We start from the raw sequence: 22,742 nt of genomic DNA on the forward strand, positions 1-22,742 counted from the left end.
ATATGATGTATTATAAAAATCAATTATAAATTTAAGGCCATGAAAGAAACTGAAAATTCACAAAGATCACAGAATCTACAACTTTCACTTTATAACGATAGAGAGAGAAAATCACTTGAGTTGTGAAGTGAGTAAATTGCATATTAATTATGAAACATTTTTCATGTTTAAATATTCAGCATTTGCATGAGAGTTGCGAGATAGTCATTAATTTTGTTTTGTTTCCATATGCTGCAATCGCCACGCTATGCACTTAGGAATTTAGTGATATACATTGTGTAATTACAAAAAAAATTACAGGTAAAAAAATATAGAGCACAACATTAATTATACATGTAACTAACCAGTTGTTATTAATTTGTTATTTTGAAGAGATATATTTCTTCACACTACGTACTATTGAATACTACATGCACTTCACAGACTTTGCCCTCTTCCACCTGTGCATTCACCAAGATACTAATTTAAATTCTTTAAAATTGAGTTATTAGATGCTAATCCATTGAGGAAAAACATTTTGGATGATTGTCAGTAGTCAGTAAACCAAGCCTGCCTCTTTCAAAAATAACATTTCAGAAACTATTACTGTTTTGCATCATAAGGTAGATAATTTATTTATAAAAAGCCTCGCCATTACTCAGCCAGTGAATTCAGCCTTATATATTTAATTCTGTGATGAATGATGAACATTTCAACATAATGCATACAAATAAATCTAAGCTAATGTAAATATTTCTACTTATTATGAGATGATCATTTGATGTTGGCAAGACTAAAATATTGTTCGTAACCCACAAATTCCCTATAAATGGAATCAAGGAATCATCTGGGATAAACAAACATGCTATTTGAAATGGGTTGAACTCCCTTCCTATTCTTAGCCTGAGTTTATTAATGAGTAACCCTAAAGAATGAAAATGGTAAAACTTGTTCAAGTACAACAAAATACAACCCAATAGAAAAGTAAAAACCCTATTAAAAATACCACTGTAACAACACAACTTCTTGTATAACTAACATGTACATGTTATAAATAATGATTCTGGCTGTGAACCCCAACCCTGTGGTTTTACTGCTCAAGAGGAACATTGAGGACATATTAATACCCTTTTCATAAACCTATCTTCCAATTAGCCGCCTAAGAGTAATGCGGATAATTCAATAAAAATTGTGTTCACAAACTCCGAAAATAAGCCGCATTATTTTTACGAGCGCCCGTCCTGAAAAAGGCGGAAAATCGTCATGACAACTGGACACGCCCCCTCCGATGCGGTTGTGTTGGAAAAGGGTGACCTTGTGACCGCACCATGGCAATTATCCGCATTATTTGGAAATGCGTTCATAAACTCAAAATCTTGTCCCGATGCTGCTATTATCCGCATAATAGCAGCATCAAATTAATGCGGATAACTCTGGTCCTCCTCCAATTTTACGACCAAATTATGCTGCTATTAGCCGCATAATTGGGTTTATGAAAGGGGTATTAGTTATTAGACGTCCTCAGTGTTCCTTGATATTTCTACAAGACTTCTTCAAATTAATCTAGTTTAAATAAAACTGGATTCTTTCATAATGCTGTTTAAAAATTCACAATTAGTGACTGTAATTCTACAAAACTGATTTCTAATGAAAAGCTATAACAATGCCCATAAAAGTACTGTTTAAAGAGATTATCTTAAAATGATGACATCTACAAAGTACAAACACACAGTACGTATATAGAAGTAGTCAAGTACTGCCAATATTTTACAGAATGTCACCCAAATTAGGGATGATAAAAAACAATAATTTACAAAGTTGTAACAAAATTTACATGTAAGCTTTGTCTATAAATTTGGTATCTGAACCTTGAAACAGAATTTTCGGGTGTTGTCACTTTTTATAATAAAGTAGTAATATATAAAAAGCCTGAAAGCAGGATGTGGAAACTTATAGGCCTGAATTCAAGAAGGTGGCATTTAAAACCTGTCAGTTGAACCCATGGTTTATGCAGATATCCTGTATGAATTAGGCTTATTTAAAGTGTATACTAAAAAATTTCAATGCTGATGCATGCTTTTGTCAGTGCGCCAAATTGGCACCTTTTGCCATGGTTAACTACGCTATTTTATTCATGTTTGAAGAATGGATTCATTATTCTAAACAGTGAACTCCTGAATAACATAAGGCAACAGGCATCATTTTGGCGCATTGTGACAAAAGCATGCATCAGCATTGGACATTTTTCTAATATATATACATGTATGTGGTGAATAAGCAAAATTTATACAAGAAATTTGCATAAACCATGGGTTCAACTAATGGTTTTAAAAAACACCTTTGTGAATTCAGGTCACACTGACTGGCAGTGGCCCAATATTATGTAATATCCTGCCATAGATTTTATTAGAAGTAAAGGTCAAGCACACTCCAGAAATATGTTGATTTAAATCAATAGAGAAAAATCAAACTAGCATAATGCTGAAAATATTATTAAAATCGAATGTAAACTAAGAAAGTTATATTTCAAAGTTTCACTTCAATTATTGTTAGCATTTTTATAAACAATATCTATAGAGGTATTCATCAAAGACTGATTTCAAATTGGCACAATATCACTGAAATAAAATTTTAGTATGTGCAAATATTCTATGATAGATTCTGATTGTCTTTCCACAACAAGATAATCATAAGGGAAAAGATCACCCATGGAAAACATCCAAATAATTCAACATAAAATGCATCATGAATAAAATGAAAGATGAAGCGAAAGTAGTGATGGTGATACAGTGAAGATCATGCAAAATCCAATAAGGCTCCTAGAATGATCATTTGTGATTACGGTACATGTAAATCAAAATAAAGGGGGGGGGGTGAGCGCATACAAATGAACTCCTCCTTAGATCATTCAAACATCATTCAGACAAATTTGTACAGCTAATAGCCATTATTGTACACCAATATATACATCTTGTTAGTTACAGTGATTAAATAGAACAAATGGAAAAGGGGATTGCCATTTGGTCCAAAGAAAATTTGTATAAACTTTCATTTATTCCAAATATAATCTAAAGAGCCAAAAATTGTAAAAAAAAATCTACATTGCCCATCGGATGACTGCTTTTCTTTCTATCTCTTTCTCTCAAGCTTCAATTACTATTGACTTTTTTTTAATTTCAGGAGATACAATTTTTATCATACTCCTGCATTATATCTCCTCATAAATCATTTCACATTAAATATGGAAAAAATATCCATTTCTTGGCCAACATGCCACAGGCAAGAAGGAATTTGAGTTCCCGCAATCCGAACACGTTACAAATTTACAATGGACCAAATATCAAAACCCATAGAATATACAGTACAAGCAAGCATATTATACTAACAATACCCATTTGAACATCAATGATTGTTGAAAGCGCATGCATGAACCATCATCAAATCCTTGAAAAAAATCTGCAAATCCAAATTTCAGTGATCTTGTGCAACTTTTAACTTTTGGTGAAATTTCAAATTCTTCCAACTACCTTACAGATATACAAATTGGAATAGGCCCATTTTTTAAATCATGGAATGCACATTATCTCTGTACAAGGCCAAGAGAAAATTATGTTTCAAAATTCAATGGTATTTCATAAAAATCATATCCATTAACCAGGCGCGTCTCCAGCATCAGATCTTACAAAGCATTTCATTAGCCCAATGGTCTGAGGACAATGCTGACTTATTTACGCTTGTGGATGGGCCCATACATTTCTTTTCATAGTTTATGCTGATAACGTTACCTAGAGTTTATTATATCCAAATTGAATAATTCACTTCTTGCAATGAATCCGTTAAAATTACCAACATTTTCCCTTTAACCTGAAAATTCTATAACATACAAATAATCGTAAAATAGAATGATCACTCAAATTTGAATTTTCATAATTTTCCTTCAAGAATTATTCATTCAGAATGTTAGATTTCAATGAGGTTCTCTTTAATAATTTTTTCTTGGATTTAAAAGAATCCTGCTTTTTTCTGATCCTTTTTATTTCCTGATTCCTCAAAAAACATGAAATCCTGTGGGAAAAAAGAGAGAAACAGACAAAGAATGGAAGAAAAAAAAACACAAATGAAAGAAGACATCTAATAGGCGAATTCAGTGACAAAGGTACAGGGTGTATAAAAAAACAGGAAACCCAAATTTTGAGAGAAATTATCAACCAGTGATGCCAAAATGATATAATTTGATATTAAATTAGGATATGAATGATACGATACTTAAAGACAATCACTAATTATCATTGTTAAGATAATACGCTGAGCAATATACGTGTAGGAGGTGGTTAACTTCAAGTAAATGTAGCTTTCAATGAGCTAGAAGTGTGTGCATATGAGCTATGGAGTCTTTGCTTTCAGAAAACTTTATCATTATACCTCTTTAAGTTTTTTAATGTTGATTGTGTCCCAACTTTAAATTTGAATGACATTTTTAGTTTATTTGTGTTCAGTAACACATGGTCCTCGAAAACAAATCGCTCAGATGCTATAACGCTAACAAATCATGAAGAGATTTTCATCACCCCCGATTAATTTATATTAAAAAGAATTGAAACTTGAGGACCCTTTTTTTCATACACCCTATATCAGGAATGTGACTAGTAGTTTATTGATTGAACATTTATCTCAAAGATGACAAAATAGAGGGAAAAAGAACATGTAATGGTGTTTTTTTTATTTGATGGAATTAACATCCTTTATGAAAGAGCAAACAAACTCTACTTTGTGGTTGAAATATTAATTTCAAAAGGATTTAGATATTGGATTGGATTCAAACGGTAGGGGGTGAGATCACAAGATCACATCTCGTGATGATGGGAGCCTTTCATGTAGAAAAAGTGATTTTAACTGATGACTGTTAAAAGCTACTGAAATCCTTGCATCTGATTGGCTTAGAACAAATTTGTCATTAAAAATACTGAAAGGATGCCGCATGAAAACACTGCCAACATGTAGATCTACAGGTGTGATGATTTTCGTTATGGTGTAGCACAGTGCATCCATTTGGAACATTAGGGCTGTCTGCACTAGCCCGAGTTTTTAGTTTGTAATGGAGACGTAATAATTGCAAATTTAGTTCGCTGGATTAATCTCAAGCATATAGTCAACTTAGGATCATTTGCAACAAAGCACGCTATTTTCGAATCATCCCACTAATACACAGGTGCAGACACACTCGAGATTCTACTGGGGATTATTTATTTACGGAATCAGACCATAATGCATCGATGCCTTGCTTGAGCACGAATGCTCTTCTTGCGATGGTGGAGATAGGGTTTCTTGAATATCGAGATTAATCGCGAAGAGGGCTGATTGGGCTAAAATCTCAAGATTGAGCAAACTTGGGCTAGTGCAGCACCGCCTATAATTCTACTTGGTTTTTAATAAATCCACTAAACATCTAATTCCAGTTTGATCTCATCCCACTTTTAGTCTTACCCTACATCATCTATACAACCAGCTCAACTTCTATCCATATGGTCGAATTGCCACTCTAGCCTGTTGCCCATTCACTATTGTTTCTAATTTCCAGAATAGCAAGGTTTACCAAACTCAATATATCAATTTGCCAGGACCACCACATACATGAAGTGGTGTTGTAAGAAAATACTATTATTCTACATGTACATGATTAGTTGACCTGTTCATCAATCAAATTTGACAAAGTGCAAAAAATTACGAAAACAAAGTGGAAATTTGATCATGTGGGAAAGACAGTTTATCAAAACCCAAGTGAGTATTTAATAGATCGAGTGATGGTTAGACCAAGTGATCATAAATGGACAATTAAAGTGATAGTAGACCAACTACATTAGACCAACTGATGGTAGACGATGTGGATAATCATGATAAATCACAAGAACAATTATTCATTCAGAAGATAAATTTACATGTATGTAGAGTTTTAGAAAAATGATTAATTTTATTCTCATAAAAAGTGAAGTATTAAAAGAAAATAAATATTTGTGAATGTATTCTTTGAATCTCTGCAACTTTTAAAATGCCAACTTAATACAAGAAAACAACAACTTGAAAGAAAATTATGGTTGTGAAAATATATCAGATATACATTGAAATACACATATACAGATACATGTAAGCTTTCTTTGGTTACAATACAAATGGAAAAATTGAACAGCAAAGAAGTTGAAATGGATTTAATCAAAATTCTCGAAAAATGTTGATAGTAAAATTTAATGGAAATCACAAAACCATCACAGTTACAACAGATATGTTTCTAAGTTTTAAACAGAAATGAAAGTGAAAATTAGCTTGAAATGGAAGACGTGACTGGGACCCGTCTTACAAAGAGTTTTAATTGATCCAATCAACAAAAACTATGGAAAGCCAGCAAAGTCACCAAATGAAATGTGTATTTGTTCTAAAAAGTTTTTTAGATTTGATGCATTCATTATTGCCTAGGCAATTCAGTGTGCTTCCTCATTGTTCACAAAGGACATTGTGCAAATTTCCTGTAGGAAAAAATATGACATGGATGGATTTCCATACGGTTGAGAACTTGATTGGACCAATCAGAACTCTCTGTAAGACAGGATCCTGGAAACACAATCGGTTTTCAAAATGGATATCATACTCGATGAGAAACAAGATGTTGAACATGAGTCTAAGCACTTGCAAAGTTTGACTTAGCATCATCTTATACAAATTTTGTATGACATACAGGACCTTCATGACAATTAAGCTGATTTCATGTACATTGCCTTCTTGATGTATGTTTATGGCTGCATTCAACAATGACATATTCAGCACAATGTGCACTCTGTTCATGCTTGTAGTACAGGCAATAGGCAAAACATGCTGGAATTTTTATATCATTCAACCTCTTTGCAAAATGCCAATGAAGAAACAGGCAATGGACAAGGTAGATTTCAGACATCATCATGCTATTTTTTTTCTTTCATTTTATTTTTTATTTTACTATTACTTTCATTATTTATTTATTAATTTCTTAGATTTCTGTTATCTATTGTATCCAGTGTGACTATTTTCCTACTTTAAGATCTGTAGCTTTCTTTTGAACTCTTCGGTTTAACTACAAATTGAATACTTTTATGAAAATCCAATGCATTGAATGAACCTTCAGCAAAGCAATCTACATGGCTATTCATCCACAAGAATATGGCAAAATCCACTCTCGTCCTTCTCACACCTCACTTCATAAACAGGAAATAATAGTGGTAGAAAATTGTTATATATCAAAAAGAACATTACAGATCCGAGGGGTGTTTCACAAAAACTTAAGAAAATGTGTGACTCTACGTCATGCACAGGCGACAATGTGATACGCTTTGATGAATCATGGCCTTATGCGTCTCACTTTGCATGATCTAAGCTATGTGATCTTCCAAACATAGCTGAGAAATTACGTCCAATGGGAAAATCAGATTCCTCTGCGTACATAGTGTAAAGTTTTACACATCAATTCAGAGTGTAATCATGCTAATGCATGAGTCCACATACGTCATGGTCGTTTTTTTTCTCAATGTTTGGTTTTTATCTAAAAGGATTTTATCTACAGGCCTATAATTACTTTAATTACAAATTAAAAATCATGATTATTAACAGTTTATTATACTTTCACCGAATGTTCCATCTTATTTGGTAGTTTAACTATATAACTGTAACATTTTGTTAATCTGCCCTGCTTGCGTCAGTGAAGTGACCATGTTCTGGGCTCTCTATTCTGTAAATGTATATGTATTGTTGTCATTCTTACACTGTTCCTTTATTGCTTTTCGCACAATAAAGTGATGCTAAACAACTGTATAAAGTCAGTTTAATCTTTGTGTTACCAATCCTGTGCTGCAATTCATGATTCTGCATGATCCAATCAAAGTCAGAAAAACCACTCAAATATTAATTCAAAACTATTCCCAAGGGCACTCCTCAACATCTCAGTAGTTCTTCCTCAAACGTGCTCCTCAAAGATCTGGAGGCGCACACCAGGACAACAAAACTCCTGGGAATCAGTTTTCAAGTTACTTGAAGCATACATCCAAACATACATGTACACAAGCACCTCAAATTCTTGCATGCTGAATGTCAAATCTATCCCGCCAGCCTAAGCAAGGATAATGAAAATGCTAGTTAGGTCGTCTGCTTTTGTGTCCAGTGTCTAAATCCATATCTGGCCAGGTTCTCGCAGAATAAATGGCTTTCCTATACCTTGCAGCTAGGTCTTCCATGAAGCAACAGTAAGGCTTTTTTTTTCCTTGACAGACTTAATAGAGAGCACTACTTTTCATTGGGAAAGAAACAAGTTTGGACTCTATTGACCAATGATCATCCCAATTAATTTTCAGCCCCAAAATTAAAGCCAAGATTATGATAGTCAGCACTTATCAGATCCTTGTTCATCATTCTCTGACTACTAAAAGGAAAGAAATTTGTTTCCCACTTCAAGCAGAAATTCAAAGCAGCTTTCACACCCTCTAATGATTAGTTGTAGAACAGGGACCAATTTCATAAAGAATTTACAACTATTGTCTGCTAGTACTTGCCATTATGGTAACCTCAAAGGAAACATTGATTTGATTGGCTGCTGAGCCCTGTTACCATGGCAGTTGCCATAATGGCAAAATTACAATAGTTGTACCTTGTTATAAAATGAGGCCCCATAAATTAGAGGATTGGACAAGAAAAAAAATCACTGATAAAGATTCCTGCTAGAAGTCCTCACAAAATGGGGCTCCGACTTTCGGTACCCAATCAACCCTGATGAAGCAACAATGGCACTGATGGTAACCGTTAGAGAGAGGTGAAGACAAAAGCCCTACATCTACAAGGAGGAAGCTAGACATATAAAACTTAGAATACACATTAATGTAAAAAAGGGAAAGTGAGAATGAGTGAGACTTACAATGAGGAAGGTAGCAGCCAGGGTAACAGCCTTCATCCTGACGTCGAGGTCCATTGGGAAGGAAACACCAAAGTTATCCGCATCGGTGAAAGCTTCCTTGATGAATCCAGTCCATTGCTTGGAGATCTTGCCAACCTTTGAACTACCGTCAGCAGACATCACCTGGTAGAGGTCAAAGGTCAATTGGGAATTTTATATACATTGCATGTATGGATGATAGTAGGTTGCCTCAACCCTAATAATAGTCCAAGGTTCAGTCTTACAAAGACTTGTGATTGATCCAATAAACATCAGCTATACATGGAAATCTATCAATGACATTGTTTTTTTTACAGGAAAGTTAGGTAATGTCCTTTGTAAACAAAGTGGAGCAGAATGAAATGTCAATAGAACAATGAATGTATGAGTATACATCATATCTCAAAAACATTTCGAACATGCATTTCAGGTTTTGGTGCTGCTGGCGTTTCATAGTTGTGAATGAACGGATCAATAGCAACTCATTGTAAGACAGGGCCTAGACTGGAGGTTGATTTAGGAAAGGTAACTTTCCAAAAGCTAATGTAGAGCGAGTGACTCCCAAGCACAGAGACAATCCCTTCATTTTTCCACCTTGATACAGAGCTCTGGGAAAGCTATGGGAAATATCGCTTCCCTAAATCAATGCCCAATCTGGACTATTAAACCTGAGAGCCCAACCTGGGATATTCTTTTAGTCTTCTGTCCTATTTGTAAGAGACGTTTAAAACATGATCAATCTTTTGGAATTGTTATCAACATCATTTTCTGAATCCTCATATATGTAGATATTTGGCTGACAGTTATATAAATGACTACTTTTTTAAATGGTATACACGACTTACATCAAATTCAACATCTCCGCAGCAGTTCCACTGGCAGAGCGGTCCATCGATGCGCAGAATGGTTTCGTGGTTCTCATTCTGAATGGCGAACTTTGGAAAGCAGATGCTCCAGGATTGGTTGACGTAGCCAATCACGGTACCTGGTGGCGAGCTAACGGTGATGGTCTGGAGGCAGCTATCATCAGGAGAAACAAATACAAAAAATTTAGTAAGTCTGAGTGAAAAATAATGTGGGATGCTCAACAAAAACAATGTCAATTGTCTTTGGACAGCTTTTGCAACATGTTAAATCTAACAGCAACTTTCAAGATGGCACAACCATTTCATCAACATCTGTCGTCTGACAAGTTGTCAGATCTGACAACTCACCTTGGATTAGATTGTCTGGGGAGCATACACTCCATTCAGTAGATGTAAAAATTGTTACTATGGACATTGTTGGATAAAAACAAACTTGCCAATGCAGACCATTTTCATGAAACTTTCCCCAGAATTGGGAGGGTTAGAAAGAAAATGATGGTAAATGGGATTCTTGCTGACAGGAGCAGCCACCAAGTGGCTGAAACCTATGTCAAGGTACGTAACATTAAAGGGATAGTCTGGGCTAAAAGTATTTATAGCTTTAATTATAAGTAGAGTAGAACTCACTGAGCAAAATGCCGAAAATTCCATCAAAATCGGATAAAAAATAACAAAGTTATTGAATTTTAAAGTCTAGCAATATCTTGTGAAAAGAGTCGTCATGAATATTCATTTGGTTGGCTGATGATGTCACATCCCCACTTGTTCTTTTGTATCTTATCATATGAAATTAGGTTTATTCAATTTTTTTTTCCTCGAGCAACTAGAAAAATTGGATTGACAACTGATTTAGTGCATTAGATATTTATTGCTGCAACTTATTTCATTATAAGGGTGACATATTATTCACACAAGTATGAAATAATGAACAAATTATGATTTTATGTAATAACATAAGAAAATGGAAAGTGGAGATGTGACATCATCTGCCCACCTAATGAATATTCATGACAACTGTTTTCACATAATATTGCTAAACTTTGAACTTCAATAACTTTATTATTTGTTATCCGTTTTTGATGAAATTTTCAAAATTTTGCTCAGTCAATTCTACTCTATGTATGTAGATATAAATATTTTCAGCCCGGACCATCCCTTCAATAAATAATACAACACTCCTGTCCCCTTGCCCTTTAAATCATCTCACACAACAGGTTGGTGAATTGCAGTTTTTCCAGGAAGGTGTTGAGGTGGGTCTAATGGTGGAAACCTGTCTATACCAGCCACCTGCCAATAGTGACCACTAAAATTCAAACTGATTCCTTTGGAAACACATGGTGTGTACAAGAATCTGTGTATACCAGCCACCTGCCGATAGTGACCACTAAAACTGATTCCCATGGACGCAGATTGTGTAAGAACCTGTCCATGGCAGCCACCTGTCGATTAAAGTCACATTTTGTGTTTCCTTTGGGTGGTCATTATAGACAGGTTAACCTGTCTCCTGTGGTAGACTGTAAGTAAAAATAATATCAAGCAGACCCATAGAGATACAGCAGTCACCTGACTGTCTATGAACACCCAACACATTCTCATTGAAAATCATTGTTCCTGGATATTCTTCTTACCAGGGACACCAGCAGGTAGTACACCTTAGAGGGCGCTCTATATGAATCACTTCTCGTTGCGTGTTGTCAAGAATCTTCATGTCAAAACAGCGGCTCTTTCCACAGCAATTTCTGGTACAGCAATCGCTGTCTGTCAAAAGGACGCAGAAATATTTCAAAATTGATAATGGACATGGTAAGGGTTAAAAATACATGTACAATAACTGTATTAGTTGAAATTATTACATCCAAGATGAAAATGATCACACTGAAAATGGCCATCACAGATGAGTACAGTATGTGGGACAGTGTATTATTACTTCTTGGAAAATACCTGACATTAATTTCATGCTTGTTTTGCTAATTTCTTTAAGCAATTTACACACTTTCTTTTACAATCCTTTGTATAGATTTTTATTCACACATAAATACTCTTTAATTGCCATATTTGATTTGGTACAAATTTATTTTTAATCATAATTACAACTGACATGTATCTTTAACATGTGGGAGCCCCAAGATGAAACCAGGAGGGTTATCTTTGCAGATTCTGCACTAAATCAAATGCTCCAAAAACACATTCAATATGTCAAAACTGAGCATTTCACCATAGTGACTAAATTCCAGGACAGATAATGATACATAATAAAGGTAAACTGCTTACCTTCTGCCGCAAAGTAGACTTGCTGTCCGACCGTGTTCTTGATCTCATACTTGTTAGCAGTTTCAAAACCAGTGAAAGCTGAAAAATAATCAAAACAAATGAAAATACTTCAGTCAAGTTCCAAGGCTGGCTTTACAGGGTGCTAAGGAGTTTCAGCAAATTAGTGTCATAACAAAAGAAAATTTCCTAAAATTTCCTAAAACTGGTAATTTGAGACAAAACAATGTTTTTTCATGTTGTCTACATGAAGGCTGTGTAGATAGTACAGGTATACATGAATGGGGTTTCTAATAGATTTGTCCCCTTCCCATGTCAAGCAAAGAGCAATGGTACATGTAGAGCGAAGGGTTGACATAACCCAAAAGATGAACGAACAGTGAGCAATGGTTTGATATGGCGTGCTATTAGAAACGAAGACGAGGGAATAGATCGGGCGTGTTTGTACATTTGTGTCATCCTGTTGCTTCATTAAGGGTTCTTTCCGAGATCGGTCCACTATGGCAAAAGCGTGATGAGGGACTATGCATGACAATTAAACACGAACGATAAACGAAAAATTACCGCAGACTACAAAATAAGAGATGCAAATTCAAAGAGGGAACCAACGATTTTTCAATTCGTCGGGAAATTTTCAACACGTTCCAAATTTTCTGCATAAATTTGAATAATCGCAGCTTATAGTTCAGATGGTGTGCGAACTCAAACACGAAGGGTAAACCTGATTTACCATCAGTTACAATTGAAAACGATTTAAAAAATGCCTTTCACCAGCCATCGCAAGGCATATTTCAGGCAATTTGGTTGGGTGTGAGGGGGCCTTAAGGGGTGGGGTGCTTGCTATTCATCTGCAGCAATCATAAATGTAGAGACAAATTAACCAATTCAAGGGTCTCTTGCAGAAAGAGTTGCATTAGTAGATTATAAAAAACAACTTCGCTTTCAAGCAATTAAAAACACACATTTTGGGACTTTCATTTGATGTTTTAAAGTGCATTCAAAATTTAGAAAGATTAGCAGGGACATGGTCCTGACGATTCTGCAAGGCCTCCGAACATGTCATACATGTACAAGTACTTCTCTACCTCCATGGTCATACTAATCACACAAAGAGGCAAGCAAAGGGTGGTTATCCAAAAATAAAAATAAAGAGGAGGCCATTATCCCAGGAGCAGAGCAATAAATCAGGAGTGTGGTGATGTCAGAGTTTTCATTAATTAGGCATGCTTGAAGCCTCTTGTTAAACGGTAACCCACCAAGACATGTCAATTCTTTTCAAATTGCTCTTCCTAATCAATAACTTTAAACGATTGATGTAAATGATATGATGCTATGCAGCTGTCTGTAATCAACGTCCCCTACTCCAAAGAGGTTTGTGGCAGTGTTGGAATTTTAGATGATTAAAATGATATGCCAGGCTAATCAGGACATCGGGCATGGATCAAGATATTGATACACCGGCTATTTAGAAACACTTTGCTACTGAAGAATTGGTTTGCGATCAAACATGAAATAGATGAAGGTACATGTATAAGGATATACAGTTATTTTTAGTACCTCTATGCCATAAGAACTGCATCTGCACCTTACTTTATACTTTTTAAATTTTTTAATCAGCATATTTTTAAAACACATTCAAATGTACATGTAATGTTACCATGGGCATGATGAATTCGAAATACATGTATTTCAAGAATCTAGACTGAATTATAAGTACTAAAATAAAATTTGAATCTTTCTTGATCAACAGCAGAATTTTGCATTGATATTCCAAAACTTTTTTCCAGCAATCATTTTTTTACACGAATGTGAATTAAGATGATAAAAAGTCTACAGGTTTTGAAAGAAAAACAAAATCAATGACAAAAATCCAGATTTGAGCTTCAAGAATTGAAACTACTGTACAATGTACAAATTGCACTCCGATAATCTATCAAATCCAATCACAGCATGTGCATACACTGCTGTGCGAGACAATGATTACATAACAATCAAAATGGTTTGTCTAAATAGGTCATTAGTCATTATGCATAAAATAGCTGCCATACCTGCCAGTGTATTGACACTTCTATACAGGTAGCTCATTGAAATCCAAAACTAGTTATGTAAGTTTGTGGGCATGCCAATACCTCGAAATTAGCTAGGCTCCTATCTATCAATACTAATTTGGATGTTTATTTAACTCTTAACATGCCAAATCACTGACTGGCGCCTCGTACAATATGCTGTACAGTACGTGTGCATGTATATAGAAATGTGGGCCTCTGTGAATTCCATAGAGCTACTGGAGGTTTTCTCTGACATGATAAAAGTTAAAGGGGTGAATTAACATTGCCGAAAGTGTAACATATATTGCTTTAATATGATGGATATGTACTGTTCATGTAGGCACTATACAGTATTATTTGAATTATCATTAATACTTTATATCTTAAGTATTATCTACAATTTCCTGAAAGTACAGTTTTTGATGGAATAGAAGTCACTGAATTTTAAAAAGTGACAAAAACTTTAATATCTCATTATTTGCTCCACCTTAACCAATGTAGTATTGATACATGAAATTTTATCTGGACAGAAAAATCACTTTGTGATGATCTATAAACATGTGGTCAATTAACACGGATCTAGTATTTGTGGCTTTATGTCAGGAATCTTGTTTGTTTGCTAGCAGCTTTTATTTCTTAAGCCCCTATTTCACTTTGGATACAAAAAACAAAACCTTCAGATCGGGCAGGATCAGGGAAAATGAACCCTTTTACCTGGAGTCAGCGAAAAATAATTAGTAGGACTTAATAAAAATTTTCAAATGGAACAGGGGATTAGGCCTATTTACGCCTGCATGCCACTGTTAGTATGCCAGGAGAGATCTGATTACGCTCATCCCACGACTGTGTGCCAAGTCGTTTGCGCCGTTCCCACTTCTCCTACAATTCAAAATAGACATTTTATGATCGGGAAGATCAGGCATGAAATTTTGAACGTGTTCAAACATTTTCGCCGATCAAGCCGATCTGAATAAAAGCCTGCGTTACCCCTTCCTCATGACATTGCTATTACGCTGATTCCCAAATTCAACCAAGATCTCATCCCATCCTCCACTGATCTCATGATCGGGATGGATCAGGCTTCCAGATTGTGATAGTGGAATGGCCCTTACACCAAAGGGGTTTAAGGGTTGTTGATCCCTCCTAAAAAACAAGCAAATAATACTGCATTTATTTTATAAATGGCTATAGTTCCCCAAAGTTTCCTGTTCCTTCACTTCTTGTTAGTAAAGAAGGAAGGAAAAGTAAGGTACAGATCTCATAAGAGGATATACAGGAAACCGACTTCCATACGCCCACCAGCTTCCTTGATATATTGAAAAATGCACAAGCTAGTTCCCTAAACAACAGATCAAACTACTTGGTTTTATAGGTCAAGTCCAACCCAGAAAAGAGTTGACTTAAATCAAAAGAGAAAAAATCAAAACAAGCATAACGCTGAAAATTTCATAAAAATCGGATGTAAAATATTAAGAAAGTTATGACATTTTAAAGTTTCGCTGATTAGGCCTACATGTATATGCACAGCTCAGCGTGCAAATAAGAGAGAGGATGATGCCCCTCACTCACTTTTTATTTTGTTTTTTTATTGCTTGAATTTTGGAATATTTCAATTTTTCCAGATTTGACAAGAATAAAACAATAATAATGTTGACTGAACCCCCAAAATGTTCAAACAATGGTAATTCCACATGATCAGAGAGGAATCAAACTTTGTTTCACATGACAAAGAGAAGAAAATTATTTCATACCAATAGGTCCAGCAGTGTATATATCTAGATATAATGAAATACAAATAAAAAAACAGTGAGTGGGTGATGTCATCAGTACCCTCATTTGCATACAAACCAGGATGTGCATATAGGTTCATGATATAAACCAAGGTTAGCTTTGATATGTAACTACTGTTTTGTGAAATCACATGTAAGCGAAGAATAGAATTTGAAATCTACTCTGAATTCATGCTAGAGGGAGCTTCTTGTCACTCATTATGTCATCACAATATTATATAACCTTACATTCCTGAACTCTGTTTTAATATTCTAGAACAGATTTTCTCCAAACATTTGTCAATTAATAAGTTTTATTGATTTGTTGCTTTAACAATCAACTGCGTGACCTTCCACTTATACAGCCCTTATAAAGAGGATTTGGTTATTGCAACATTACTACTGATTGCACAGTATACTGTAGTGTCACTACAGTAGGACACTGACACTTCTACTAATTTTTTTGCCTCCGAAGAAGATTCTGCTAGGATCGCAAGCTTAGGTCCCTTTTGACTCTTACTTCTACTAATTGTTGACATGGGGGTAATCAGGTCTGGAAATATTTATATCTATAAATAGAGTAGAATTCAAGCAGAAAAATGCTGAAAATCTTATCAAAATCTGATTACAACTAACAAAGTTTACTGAATTTCAAAGTTTGGCAATATAATTTACTGAAAACAGCTTTCCGCATGTTGTCAAGATTAGGTTGGCTGATGATGTCTTGTCCCCACTTTTATACAGTAAGTACATGAATAATGAAATCAGAATTATTTAATATTTTCATATAAGTGTGAGTGATATGTCTCACTTTCCATTATGATATAATAAGTTGCAGCAATGAATATTTCATGCATTAAATCAGTCGTCAATCCAATGTGGGAAAAAATTGAATAAACAAGATTTCACATGATAATAATATTTACAAAAGAACAAGTGGGGATATGACATCATCAGTTTGCTCATTGAATTGAAATATTCAATATACAGATTCCAAAATAAAGCAATCTTTATAATGTCTCAACTTTGTTATTCTTTGCCCGATTTTGATCAAATTTTCAGTGTTTTCTTTGTCTGATATTTCTTCTTTAACTGTTTATTTTCAGCCTGGAGTACCCCTTTAATTGCATGAAATGTGCAGAATGCCATATCTCATGCAAGCTACAATTGTGATTTAGTAGGCAGCTGGCCAAACTAATGATGCGCTGTATTCAACATTTAAAAATGTCTGTGATGTCACTGAAGTGCCTTACAAGTAAAAAATGTATATTCATCTGTTTATAAAATGCACTTCTACATAGTACATGTAGGACAACATATAAATTTGTAACAGAGCCTAGTTTGATATCAGCAATGTATTGAGCAAGCCATTATGATTTATGTTTACTATTAAACTCTGTGCTCAGAAATTAGAAAAAGCTTTAAGACGATTCAACAGTCACATTCCTTTTCACTTTCTCCATACTCCATCCCCCCCTCAAGAAAAAAAAAGACTGCTGAAGAAACACTTAACTATAGACACTGCCAACCTGTCATTAGCATCAAGGGGGCAATCATCATTGTTTATGGATGATCTACAGTTGGTATGGCAACAGATTTGTCTGACTCTCTGCAGGATATTTGGTGGTCTCCAGGCTCGTAGTTTGATGAGTCAGGACTCGGGCAAAAAATAGCTTGAATTTAAAGAACTGACCGTATTTTGCTACATGTACATGTACAATGTACATGTAGGGCAGTTTGGAGAAATCAAGGACTTTGAAAGCTCAGGACTTGGAGAAATATACTGTACTGTGCATACTGTACATGTAGGCTACAAGGACCAAACAATGTACAAGTATTTTACTTGTTTGTAGGCCTTGGTTTGTATTTTTTTTCATAGCAGTCTGACTGGTTAATACAGACAAAAATATGGGAATGCCCTACTGTAGAATGTAGCTGCTACATGCACTGTAGCAGTGTATACGGAAACAAATTGTCTAATTTCAAAATTGGCACATTATGCTGTACTTTGCCAAAAATGATAGCAAGGTGTTAATTAAAGTTTGCACCTGCTAACTACTCTTGATAACTTTTAAGGAACAAGATATTACTAGAATTGGTGCGTTAAATGACAAAATGGGCCACGGACCTCATCCATGTGTACCGTATGGGGGGGGGGGGGGGGGGGTCTAGTACTTTCCACCATGTCAACGAGAAATAATTTTGGGAAAAGGTAAACCTTATTTTAAAACCAACAAAACAAATAGGCCAATTCACATTTAGCAAATCAAAATTACAGATGAGTGAATGGATAAATTCATCAATGAGTGAAATGATCTTTATTTGTATTTAATTACAATTTTGGTGAAAAAGTTTAAAGGGACTTTTCAACACATTCCTTAAGATTTATGGTGTTCCATGAAGCCTCTATGATATCATACTGTACATGTTTCCAGTCATTCATAAACTTAAACTTATTTCATCTCCTTTATTAACACAAACTTCAACCTCCCATAAACTCTATTAAAGGAATAATAGTGAAAATAATAAGTGAATGAAAATAAAACCCAAATCACCAATACCTTTATCAACCATTTCGCATAATACATCCCGAGTAAACACAGCCTTCCTTGTAGCATAATATTTTTAGTAATGTACACTGTACATATATTCAATAATTAACTGATAAAGTTCCACACCCTTAAAATCAGCCTGGAGAAACGATTTGTATTTTGAAACATACTAAAAAGGTGTACTTTTCATTCAAAGGGTAATGACTCACGTCTCAGAGCCATTTAAGAATGCCAGCAAATAAATTGGGGCCTCATCTATAGGCATACATGTACATGTACAGTACGCATATAAGCAAGGTACAGTGTTTGACTATGGAGGGCCAAAGTCTGTTTCCGAGTGAACTGTTAATTCACATCATCGAAAGCGACAAGTGGTGTTCATTCATCAAAAGCATGTACATTTATAGAATTGGAGTCATATAGATAAAGCTCTAGACTGAACTGACCAAAAAGTGTACATGTATAGAACTGTCTTTTTTATTTGAAAATTCCATGTTTTGTAAAAAAACACTATTTTCATAGTATTTCCTCTGTCCATTATCAAAGAGTGTTGTCCAATTTCTGAGCGTGACCACTGGCATAAATTCAATCAATAGACCTACATGTATTGTTTAGAGGGGGATGAATAATTTTTTTTTGGCATGATGTCACATACATGTATTTCCCTGGACACCCATAAGTGTGATACATGGTATTTTTTTTTGGAGGAGGGGGGGTTAAAATAGGGCATAATTTAAGGGGCATTGCCTTATTTGCTCAATGCTTTTTTTTCATATTTCTTCCCATGCCCATTTTATCTCCCTTTTTTTCCCTTTTCTATCAGCTGAAAAATTGCAAGGGGGGGGGGCAGGAGCAGTGGCCCTGTGGACATCGCACCTATATTCAATCATACATCTACATGTAGCTAAAATGACTGGCAGTAGGTGGTTTTAAAACCGCCTCGATCACAAGAATCCCTGTTAAATTATGAGAACTTGTTCAGGCTATTTCACACTGCCCCAAAACATACTGTTCAGGAAAAGTTCTTGAAGTTACGAGCATACGCAGTATGGTCTGGTAAGCAAGCAAGGCGCGAGATTCAAAATTGCTAATTCAGCAGCCACCCACAGCACCCACACCCAACTACATGCTGGGCTGATAGTTCCTGTAATTTGCTTTCACACTGCCAAAAGACAATGTATAGATCTGCAACATTAGAACCCCCCCCCAAAAAAAAAAAATCTCATAATTTTGTACATACACCTACTATTTAGTGGGTATTTTCTTTCAGGGATATTACTTGTAATTTACTTTCACACTGTCAAAGTTAACTGGTGCTTAATAACCGGAGTAGATAAGGGCAAATTTCCCAATCAGAAAATACCTGGTGGGTGTTTCATAAAGCTGCTCGTAAGTTAAGAGCGACTTTAAGAACGATTGGTGATCCTTTCTTGTGGTAAATGGTATATGCACCAAAATGTTCATTGGCGATGGTTTAGGCGCGTAAGAAAGGATCACCAGTCGTTCTTAAAGTCGCTCTTAACTTATGAACAGCTTTATGAAACGGCCCCCAGGAACTGATGAACTTCAAGGCAGTCTGAAAAAACCTATAGAGTGTCCTCATACATGTACAGCCTACTGATAAATTATTTATATTATAAATTTTGTTTTAAAATTCTGGCAGATCTCTTCTTGAAAGGGAAATGCACCTTTTTTCAGAGACAACAAATTGATTGCAATACAAAATTACTTTTCATGAATTCCATGGCCCAAAAAAGAGCAATGTTGTTAAATGTGGTACTTTATCAAAGTTTATCACTGTTTGCTTTTATTAAATAAGTGCTTACCACACTCATCTTCAATGAAATGTATCTAAAAGTTTTGTTGACATTATTCTCTGAAGTATCACAATCCACTCTACTGTGAAGAATGTACATTGTTACACACACCCACTAATGGAATATCTTTTTAACTCATACTGGAACTGATTGTGATAGTATGAACAGCATAATAATATCAAACACAAACACTAGTTTGATGATGATCCAAAATGGATATTTTTACAGCAAAATATGTACACCTGTATTGTGTACAAAAGTTTGTAGAAATACACATTGTTGTATATTGTAAGGTGGGTCAATCGGGTGGAAAAAAAGCTCTACAAAGTACATACATGTAAATGTTGACAGGGCAAAGGAATCAAAAAAATAAAAAAATCACTGAACATCCCTGTACTAGTATTAAGTATACCTCCCCTTCGGACAAGCAAAATTATGTAGGCCTATGAGTATAAATAAATTCATAAATTAGGCTTAGTTAATTAAAGGGATACGCCGGGCTGAAGATATGTATACTTAAATTCAAATTGAGTAAAATTCATAAGGCAAAGTACTGAAAATTTCATGAAAATCAGATATCAAATAACATGTATTGAATTTTTAAGTTTTGCATTATTCCTGTGAAACAGTTCGAGTCATGTCCCCATGAATATTCATTGGGTTGTCTGATGATGTCACATCCCCACTTTCATTTTTCTTACGTCCCCGTGAAATCATAATGGTTTAATTTTTTCATAAATGTGTATTAATATGATGTGTCTCCATTATGATGAAATGTGTTGCAGCAAGCAATAACTACAGTGTAATGCGCTAATCAGTTTTCAATCCAATTGTTTTTATCTTGGTAGAAAAATTTTGAATAAACCTAAATATGAAATATAAAAGAACAAGTGGGGATATGACATCATCAGTCCACCTAATGAATATTCATGAAGATGTGCCTAGAACTGTTTCACCAGAACAATACAAATCTTCAAAATTTCATAACTTTCTTATTTGTTATATCAGATTTTGATCAAATTTTCAACATTTTGCTCTGTGAATTTTATTGAGATATAAAATATCTTCAGCCTAGACCATCCCTTTAATAATGCATGGCCCTATAGATTTAGAGATAGGCCTACTGTTAGTAATGTACTTGTGGGTTATCTAAGTTTTGAGGCTAGTAGTACATTACGGTACTTCACTTCATCTGCACGAGCTTGATTTTATTGGCTAAAATTACTAGAGTACCACACTACCAGTATATATCGATAAACATGTTTTTCACAATGACAGATAGGAATGCAATACAAAGCAGTTGCACATGTGTATATTGCAGAGGTCACTTCAATTCTTTTCACACTGCATTTCCTTAAACCCAGGCATTTAAAGGTCAAGTCCACCTCAGAAAAAAAAGGTTGAGAAAAATCAGACAAGCATAACGCTGAAAATTTCATCAAAATCAGATGTAAAATAAGAAAGTAATATTTTAAAGTTTTGCTTATTTTCACAAAATAATTATATGCACAAGTCACATGCAAATGAGAGAGTGGATGATGTCCTTCACTCACTATTTCAATTGTTTTTATCATTTTGATTATGCAATATTTCATTCTTTACAGATTTGACAATAAGGACCAACTTGACTGAACCATAAAATGTAAACAATGGTAATACCACATGTTCAGGTAGAAATAAAACTTTTCGTTTCACAGGACATTGAAGAGAATTTTAGAATATTTCATACCGGTACTTCATATACATGTAATAAATTACAAAAGAAATAGCGAGTGAGTGATGTCATCAGTTACCTCATTTGCTTACTGACAGAGATGTGTATCACAAGTACCGTACATGTAACTATTTTTTTTTTTAAGTCAAACTTTAAAATGATTTCAGGACCAACACTTGCCCAAGAAAACTACATGGTGTACCATGAAACCTACTACACTATTTTTCTTTGCCATGGAAACATTTAGAAATTACAGGTACATAAATTTATCATTACTGGTAATTACATGTACAGTGTTAATGTAAACATGGTGAAAAATAAATCTAGTCTTGATTTACTAAATTTCTTGGTAATTAAGAACATATGTTGATCAGATTAAAGTGATCTTCACACACAAACTCGTAAAATTATGTCCTTACCTCCGGTTTGATATTGGAGTGGTGATAACTAATTAAATTGGCAATATTTAAAACAGATTTCAAGTTTCTTTTATTGTCTGAAAAATTTCATGAAAACATCCATGTAGGACAACTATTCAAAGTCTACTCAGATATGTAATCTGGTAAATTCGAATGAAATAATTCAAATTTCACACATCAATGGTCAGTCTATGGATTATGGCATGCTACTTACCGGTAATGAGTTTCCCCACAGGAAATGGGCACATGAATTGCACACATTAAATTTACAGGATTATAAATGTTTCCCTCCTTTAAGCACGAGATGTTCGGTAGTGTACATGTACTCAGGGCTATTTTGTTATTTTCCAGGGCTCTTTTGTGCAT

General features: G+C 34.7%; 1 protein-coding gene across 3 annotated transcripts in view; it reads right to left on the reverse strand.

The window, feature by feature from the left end:
- The window catches only part of LOC121430396 (phospholipid scramblase 2-like), a 37,886-nt gene that overhangs the window by 9,947 nt on the left and 5,197 nt on the right, over window positions 1-22,742 (reverse strand). For 2 of the 3 annotated variants that reach the window (XR_005972026.1, XM_041627682.1), the window contains exons 4-7: window positions 12,061-12,138; window positions 11,418-11,547; window positions 9,769-9,943; window positions 8,906-9,067 (exon numbers count right to left, since the gene is read on the reverse strand). Coding sequence is in view for 2 of the 3 variants with exons in the window: in XM_041627682.1 (XP_041483616.1) it covers window positions 8,906-9,067; window positions 9,769-9,943; window positions 11,418-11,547; window positions 12,061-12,138 (545 nt within the window). In the remaining variant the exon portion in view is untranslated. Of the gene's footprint in view, window positions 1-3,812; window positions 4,045-8,905; window positions 9,068-9,768; window positions 9,944-11,417; window positions 11,548-12,060; window positions 12,139-22,742 lie in introns of those variants that run through there. The other variant, XM_041627683.1, reaches the window with a different exon arrangement.

The sequence above is a fragment of the Lytechinus variegatus genome, chromosome 16 (assembly GCF_018143015.1).
Source record: "Lytechinus variegatus isolate NC3 chromosome 16, Lvar_3.0, whole genome shotgun sequence".
Lineage (NCBI taxonomy): Eukaryota > Metazoa > Echinodermata > Echinoidea > Temnopleuroida > Toxopneustidae > Lytechinus > Lytechinus variegatus.